General features: G+C 43.4%; 1 protein-coding gene across 1 annotated transcript in view; it reads left to right on the top strand.

The window, feature by feature from the left end:
- Lix1l (limb and CNS expressed 1 like) overlaps positions 1-5,344 on the top strand; it is a 21,482-nt gene extending 16,138 nt beyond the window's left edge. Inside the window, exons 4-6 of the mRNA XM_027393708.2 lie at positions 333-428; positions 1,116-1,193; positions 2,612-5,344. Coding sequence (XP_027249509.1) covers positions 333-428; positions 1,116-1,193; positions 2,612-2,854 — 417 coding nt within the window. The 3' untranslated portion in view covers positions 2,855-5,344. The remainder of the gene's footprint in view (positions 1-332; positions 429-1,115; positions 1,194-2,611) is intronic.
- The last annotated feature ends 3,549 nt before the right edge of the window (positions 5,345-8,893 follow it).

The raw sequence follows: 8,893 nt of genomic DNA, 5'->3' as shown, positions 1-8,893 counted from the left end.
AGTAAAGCATTTGCCTTGCAAGCAGGAGGGCCTTAGTTTGGTCCCCAAAGGCCATTTAAATTCTAGTGTGGTGGCTCACATGTGTAGTCCCAGAGCTGGGTATCCCTAGGGCTCTTTGGCCAGCCAGTCTAGCATAATTGGTGAGCCTCAGGCCAGCAACACTGTCTCAAAGGAGGTGGTCAGTGTTTCTGAGGAGTAACACTTGAAGCTATCCTCTGGCCTTCAGACAGTACACATACACAAAAAAATGTTAATAATTTCTTTTGGATGATGCTGGTCAGAGTGATAATTCTGATTGAAAACCTACTTGTCTTTTTCATTCCTGTCATCAGGGTAACAGAGAGGAAGCTGACAACCCAAATACAGGAATTGGTGCTTTCCGATTCATGCTGGAATCTAATAAGGGCAAATCAATGCTGGAGTTTCAGGTACTGGCCCACCTACTTTCCTGGCTTTAATAACACAGGTCAGCCTGACACACCACCTACTCATTGCTACCTCATTATTCTGAAAAACAGATGGAGGGAGGTGGTTAGGTTTTCAAGGGCACACCAGAATTGGTGGTTGGATATTAGATGCTTCCACAAATACATTTTGTAAAAAGTTTCACATTTGATTCTGCTGCAGTCTAACTTAAAAGCACTATCCTAGTTGTATTAGCCAGGGTTCTCTAGAGAACCAGAACAGATAGAACACTCTCTCTCTCATACACACACAACTTATTAGAGTGACTTATAGGCTGTGGTCTGACTTTTCCAGCAACGGCTGTCTCCAAGAATCCAGTAGTTGTTCAGCCATCAGGCTGGATGTCTCAGCTGGTCTTCAGAATACACCAGATCCCCAAGGAAGTCGGCTCTAATGCCAGTGAAGGGATGGACTGCTGGTGAAAGCAAGCTTTCTTCTTCCTGTCTTTTATATTGGCTGCCACATGTGTGGCCCAGATTTAAGGGAGGGATGTGTGCTCTTGTGTGTATCTTCCCACTTCCAATGATCTGGTCAAGAAAAGCCCCTCATGGTGTACCCAGCAGCTCGTGGGTTAGTTAACTCCAGGTTTGTATTATCAAGTCAACAACCAGAATTAGCCATCATGCTGCTATGTCATCTTCTTCCCCCAGGAGCTAATGACAGTTTTTCAGCTGTTGCACTGGAATGGCAGCCTTAAGGCCATGAGGGAAAGACAGTGCTCACGACAGGTAAGAGCTGAGAAAAAGGGTAGAAGAGCTGCTTTGGGCTGTGTTAAATGGTTACCAGGCTGTAACTACTGAAAGGCCGTATCTCAGCAGCCTCTTTGCTCTTGTATTCTTTTGTTTTGTTTTGTTTTTTTAGTTTTTAGGGTTTCTCTGTGTAGCCCTGGCTATCCTGGAACTCACTCTGTAGATCAGGCTGGCCTCGAACGCAGAGCTCTGCCTGCCTCAGACTCCTAAAGGCACCCAGTCTGCTCTTGTATTTTTGCTGTCTGGATGTCATTGTGGTCCTTTCACCTTGTTTCCCCACTATAAAGTTTTCATTAAGAAACTCCTGGGCTGAATTGGGCTTGGTAGCTTACACCTTTAATCCCGACACTTAGGAGGGAGAGGCAGGTGGATCTGAGTTCTAGCAAGTTCTATGCCAGCAAGTGCTACATAGTGAGACCCTATCTCAAAACAAAACAAAACAAAACAAAACAAACCTGCCTCCTTAGCCTCTACTTCCTAGCTACCACGACATGAACTAGTTTGCCTTGCCATGGCTCTCCTCCAAGATGGACTGACAACTCTGAAACTGTCACACTCTGGGTGTCCTTCTCACTAAGAACCAGAAAGGACCAAGTCTATCACATTAAATCACAAATCAACCTTCAGTGTTCCATGGAGGCTTCAGTTCCTTCTAGAACAAGGAGTTGCCTAGAACAGAAGAGATGAAATAATCATTGCATTTGTAACATAATTTTGCCAAATTATGGGCATTCCTACAGATCCTTGAGCATGTGTTCATGGTGACTTGGGTATGCTGAGGTTTTCACACATTTAGGAGATTTTGTTGTCTTTAAAAAATGACCACAGGGCTGGAGAGATGGCTCAGTGGTTAAGAGCACTGACTGCTCTTCCAGAGGTCCTGAGTTCAGTTCCCAGCAACCACATGGTGGCTCACAACCACCTTGAATGAGATCTGGTGCGCTCTGCTGGCATGCAGGCAGAAGACTGTATACATAATAAATAAATAAAAATCTTTAAAAAAAAACCCAAAACAAAAAAACCCAGTCTTTAAAAAATGACCCCATTTCCCACTTAAGCCAGACACCTTCTACATGCTGCTGGGGTACTGAAGGTGTAGTCTATCCCAGAGCTCAGAGGCTTCACTGTGCTCCCCATGGCACAGCCCCTGTGCCTCCCTGATCTGTGTATATATTCAACCCCTCCCTCAATTTCTAATCTACTTAAACTCTCATAAAACAGGGGAAAGTGAATCTTTGTAGGTCATGTGCTAACTTCAGTTCCGACATCAAGGCTAAGCTCCATTGGGGTAACTGTGCTATGGAATGTGTAGGACATGTCCCTATCTATTGGGGTCCCTGTGCGGTACGGCATGTTTTTACCTCCTCAGTGACCTTTGCATTCCTCACCCTAACCAGGAGGTGTTGGCTCATTATTCGCACCGGGCCCTGGATGACGATATTCGCCACCAAATGGCTTTAGACTGGGTGAGCCGGGAGCAGAGCGTGCCAGGGGCACTGTCTAGAGAGCTGGCCTCCACTGAACGAGAGCTGGATGAAGCCCGGCTGGCGGGCAAGGAGCTGCGCTTCCACAAGGAGAAGAAAGATATTCTCATGCTGGCTGCTGGGCAGTTGGGCAACATGCATCCTTCCAGCTGCTGAGCACCTGCCCTCTTCAGCCTTTTTTGTATGTCTCTTTTTTAAGACATAGGATGATTTCTGTATATACTTTCTCAATTTTATACTTTAAAATATAGACATATATGTATAAATTCTACACCTGGATTCCTATTTGCTGAGATCCCTTTTCTAACTTCCAGTTTGGAGATGTAGTTACCTTTGAAATATCACTGTTCCATTTTAGAGGTTTGTTGGCTCTTAAACCTTCAGATTAAGTATATAAGTCATTTCAGTAGTACAGTACAATTTACTAAGTGTTCATGTCTCTTTTTTTAAAAAATAGCAGTCACCTGCCAGGCAGTGGTGGTGAACACCTTTAATGACAGCACTGGGGAGGTAGAGGCAGGTGGATCTCTGTGAGTTTGAAGCCAGCCTGCTCTATAGAGCTAGTTCCAGGACAGCCAAGGCTATACAGAGAAACCCAGTCTCAAAAAGCCAAAAACAAAAATTAAACAAACAAAGCAGTCACGTGTGATGACTCATAGCTATAATCTCTGCATTCAGAAGTCTGAGACAGTATTGCTGTGAATATGAGGCCAGCCCGGACCACACAGTGACTTACAGATCAGCATGGGCTACAGGGTATAAGACCATCTCAAATCCTTCTTTCCCTACATATAAAACAACAGTCAGTAATAAGGAGTATGTGTTCCACCCTCACCCATATTCTTGTTTTCTCTAGACTAAAACAGGGTGTGACCTCTGCCTTGAGGTGTACCTTCTTATACTCTCCTGCTCGCTTTCCTCCTTCCTTACCTCCACAGGCTCCTTTGTTTGGGGACTTCCTTACCTTATTCAGAAGGAACAGGAGATCTGGCTTCTTTTTGTTTTGTGGGACATCTTACTAAGTAAATCTGGCTGGCCTGAAACTCATTCTGTAGACTAGGAGGGCTTCATACTTGTGGCAGTATTCTTGCTAAGACCATAGGCATGGGTTGCCTGGCCTGGCCTGGTTTTTATTCTGAAGTCACTCCTGCCCAAAAAATTCACATGGAGGGTGGGGATGGCACTACTTACACTGCCTCTGGGCTATCGATGCCCTTCCAGCAGTCTACATTTCTGGACATAAGAAGAGGGTGAGAGTTTCTGCTCTCACCTTTCAGCATTCCCTGCTGTCATTTCTCTCCTGCTCACCATACTGAGTAAAGCCTCTCACCCCCCACACCCCCCCACCCCCGCCATTTCATTTTGTTTATGTAGCCCAGGCTGGCCTCAAATTCTCCTGGTAGGTGAGAATGACCTTGAACCGCTGAGCCTCCTGCATCCACCTCCCACCTGCTAGGATTACGATGGAGTATCACCGCATCTGCCTTAACCCTTCCTTCAGTGACTGGAAACATCCTGCTCTTTAGAAACTGCATCTGTTCTGTTTAGTGAGAACCTCAGAGGAATCTCAGGCCCACCGAGTTGTGCTGTTTACTCTTAAATGTACACTCCTTAGATTCTCATTTCCTGTGTCTTCCTTCTCTTCCTCCACATGGACTGAGAACAAGTTGATGAACCATGGATGAGAATGCGGTTCTTCCTAAGTGGCACCTGGGTAGCTTGCAGAAAAAAGAGAACTAGTTACTTGTGTGTAAAGAGAGAAATGACCTGGCAGATAGGCAGAGTTCTATTTCTTCCTTGTTTCTGTGATCTCTGCTATACTGTATTGTTGTGCAGTGCACTTTCTCTCAATATACTGCTACTATAATTTGACTTCCCATTGAACATTTGCAGTTTGCTTTTGGATTAGGAACCAGGCCCTGGTGTAGGTCTGTAATCCCAGTTACTCTGGAGGCTAAGGCAAGGAGATCAGAAATTTAAGGTCCATCCTAACTTGAGTGAGGTCAGAGGCAACCTGGGTAACTTACCCAGACTGTCTCAAAAATATAAAGTGAAAACAGGGCTGGGGATATAGCTTAGTGTTAGAGTTTGACTGGCATGTGAGGCCTGAGTTTAATCTCTACTGCAGAAAGGGGGTGGGGTGGGAGATTTGCAGGGAAGAGGAAAGGAAGGAACAAGGTGAAAAGCAGCTTTCTTGCTTTTTAAAATCATCTTTGTGACAAGGACACATGGGATCAGGTAGTGAGCCCAGTTACAAGTGTCTGTGCTTAGAAAAGGGTTCCTTTATCCTTTTAGCCTGCCTCTTTATTTCATAAAGCACACTGGGTTGGAACAGAGGCTCCCACATTGCGTGACAGGTGTTATCTGTTTTCAATTGGTGTGTATAACCCAGAAGCCACGGACCCTCCCATTTATCCTCTACTTCTTTCTTTGTGTAAGACCTGTTAAGGAGTATGAGCTTGGGGAAGCATTGCCCTTGCACCTCCTGGATTCACTGTTTTTCTCAAAACCATACAACTCCAAAAAACACAAGAAGAATTGTTCTGTCCACTTTTGATGTTAAAGATTTTAGTTATCTTTTTGGTACTTTCTATGTATTTTATATGTAAAATTTTACACAATTAAAAATGGGTTTTTGTCTAGTAAGCCAGAATGACTTTGTTTTTCCTGTGATAGGATCTTGTGTCACTTCCAACTTGCTATGTATCTGAAGCTAGCCTTGAGTACTTCCTCCTCCTACCTCTGCTTCCCAAGTAATGGGACCAGGGCCATGCACCACTTCCTAGGTAATGGGACCAGGGCCACACGCCACTCAGCTGATTATTGCTTTTTCTGTTTGGTTTTTCGAGATAGGGTTTTAATATAAAGCCACAGATGGCCTGGGACTTGCTATGTATATCAGGATGGTCTCAAACTTACAACACCCTTTCTGCCTCTGCTGGAATCACAAGTATGTGTCACATCCTGCCAGAATGACTGAGGCCATCCACTATCAGAGGAGCTCTAACATGGCCTCACACACCCACACACTGACAGAGGTTTTGAGGCTGGTGGGAACAAGATCATATTGCTGAGGGAAGGCAGCTGCTCCCCTTCTCCAAAGAGTGAGGCAGCTTGGATTTTGTCCAGGGCCCTTCCTCAAGCTCATTCACACTATGGCAATTTTTTTTTTTAAAAGATTTTATTTATTTATTTATTTATTTATTTATTTATTTATTTATTTATTATGTATACAGTCTTCTACCTACATGCCAGCAGAGGGCACCAGATCTCACTCAAGGTGGTTGTGAGCCACCATGTGGTTGCCGGGGAATTGAACTCAGGATCTCTGGAAGAGCAGTCACTGTTCTTAACCGCTGAGCCATCTCTCCAACCCCCACTATGGCAATTTAAACTATATACTAATCATTTTCAAATATATTTTCCACCTCAACTTGTTTTGAGCTTTTTTATTTTGTTTTGTTTTTCAAGACAGGGTTTCTTTGTGTATCTTTAGAGCCTTTCCTGGCACTCGCTCTGCAGACCAGTCTGGCCTCGAACTCATAGAGATCCTCCTGCCTCTGCTTCCTGAGTGCTGGGACTAAAGGCATGCACCACCACCGCCAGACTTGTTTTGAGCTTTTATATCTGTGTTTCTACATACTAGCCATCACAAACTGGACGTGACAGGAACACCGTCAACTTACATATCCATGATGAAAACTGTTTCTCCATTTGCTCATCCTTGACGTCCTAGATAATTATGAATTATTATTTCACCTAGCTATTTAAGGTCCTTCCTCAACATCATCATCCAATTAGTCTCTGCCTGTTGGGTTTGCATTGTATGTGAAGTCCAACCTGTTTTATCTATATTTTTTGCTTTATTTTTTTATTTTTTTGGTTTTTCCAGACGGTTTCTATGTGGCTTTGGAGGCTGTCCTGGAACTCCCTCTTGTAGACCAGGCTGGTCTCAAACTCAGAGATCCCAGCCTGCCTCTGCCTCGAGAGGCCTGGGATTAAAGGTGTTCACAAGCCGGGCGTTGGTGGCGCATGCCTTTAATCCTAGCACTTGGGAGGCAGAGGCAGGTGGATCTCTGTGAGTTCAAGACCAGCCTGGTCTACAAGAGCTAGTTCTAGGACAGCCTCCAAAGCCACAGAGAAACCCTGTCCGGAAAAAAAAAAAAAAAAAAAAAAAAAAAAAACTAAAGGTGTTCACAACCACTGCCCGTATTTTCTGCTTTATTCAGTCCATCCCCCCACCTGAACTAGACTACTGCAATCACTTCCTAACTGACCTTTGCATTCAATCCTGTTATTCTTCCCTCATGACTGTTCTACTCCTTGTTTAAACCATCATTAAGCTATCTTTACCTGTAACAACATTTTCTAAAGTTTTATATGTGAGCCTGGGGTAGAATAAGGTAGGAAAAAAACAACTATTAGATACTGATTTACTAGTGACTTACTTAAAACATTGCCTGTACATTCCTGTAAAGTCCTGCAGTCTTGCTTGCTTGCCTGCGCATGTGTGGTTTTAGAGTATAAAGTAAGAGTACAAACGGGACCTGGGACAGTCCTTCCAGGAGCTATGCTGGCCAAAATCTACTGCTGACATCTCTCTCCTACTCTTACTGGTGTTGAAATGCTTATTCCATAAATATTCAACATTGTATTCTTCAACAAGCTCGTGGTGTCAGCTGAGTTGATTTTAGTAGTAGACCAACACATTAAAAACAACAACAACAAACCCACGTAAACCAATATACCCAGTGGTATATTGGAGGATGGCCTCCTGCCTCTGAGACCTGGGATTACAGGCGTGCATCACCATACTAGGTTTATATGGCCCTGGGGACCAACATAAGGCTTTGTGCATGATAGGCAAAACACTTTTCACATATTTTTGTGCAAATTTACTGTAGAAAATCTTGCTTTTCCATTTATAGTAGTGTGTTTAAATGTCCTTTTAAAGTAAATTTGTATTTAAAAATCTGTTTAAGAAAAAAAATACCAAGCAAAAAATAACTTAGAAGCTATTGGGGTTTGTGTGGGGGGGTATTTCCAAATGTTAAAAGTCTTAAGTCAGCCTGACGTTTGTGGCACAAGCCTTTACCCATCATTCGGTTGGCAGAGGCAGGAGGATCTCTGAGAGTTCGAGGCCAGCCTGGTCTCCAGATCGAGTTCCAGGACAGCCTCCAAAACAATACAGAAAAACTCCGTCTCAAAAAACCCAAAAAAAAAAAAAAAAAAAAAAAAAGTCTTAAGTACAGGGCTGGAGGGAAGATAGCTCAGAGGTTAAGAACTCTTGGGATCTGATAGCCTCTTTTGACCTCTTCAGGAAACCTTACTCAGGTTCCACCATCACAAAGAGACAAATAAGGCTGAGGTATTTCATGCTGAGGCAGGCAGATTTTTGTAGGTTCAAGGCCAGCCTAGTCCAAATTGAGTTCCAGTCAGGACTACAGAGCTTGTCTTAAATAAATAAATCTTAAAAAAAAAATCACAAACACTCAAAATATTTTAGGAAAAATTTCTTATTTTAGGATTAAACTGCAGAAAATCCTTAGCATGACAATATGATCCTAAACTGCCATTTACAGATTTATTTCCCAGTCACATAACTTTAAAGCATACAAAATTCCTTTGTATTCTGAAATTCATCCATTTCTTCTCTACCATGGGACAGGCACCAGGTACAAGTTTTGGAGATAATTACAAAGAAGCATCTTTACATCATAATGGGTGGAAAACAAGTTAAAAACAAAACAAGGCAATTAGACATCCTTTTTTAAATTCTAAGAAGGAAAGAAACACAGAAAAGGAGGATAATAAAAATGCCTTCAGTGGCCTGGCGTTGGTGGTGCACGCCTTTAATCCCAGCACTCGGGAGGCAGAGGCAGGTGGATCTCTGTGAGTTCGAGACCAGCCTGGTCTACAAGATCTAGTTCCAGGACAGCCTCCTAAGCCACAGAGAAACCCTGTCTCGAAAAACAAAAAACAAAAACCAAAACAAAACAAAAATGCCTTCAGTGACAGTATTGAACCCTAAAGGATGAGGCTGAGCCATCCATGCCAAAGACTTGGAGAAATAGCATCGGAATGAAAGCAGGCCAAGCAAGTGATCTACTGCCTAATTACATTCCTAGTCCTGGGAGCCAAAGCTGCAAAATCCCTGAGATGAGAAAGAATACACCTTAGGTAAGAGCAAGTGTA

Source organism: Cricetulus griseus (assembly GCF_003668045.3).
Source record: "Cricetulus griseus strain 17A/GY chromosome 1 unlocalized genomic scaffold, alternate assembly CriGri-PICRH-1.0 chr1_0, whole genome shotgun sequence".
Classification (NCBI taxonomy): Eukaryota; Metazoa; Chordata; class Mammalia; order Rodentia; family Cricetidae; genus Cricetulus; species Cricetulus griseus.
This window is presented reverse-complemented; position numbering and strand designations above follow the sequence as displayed.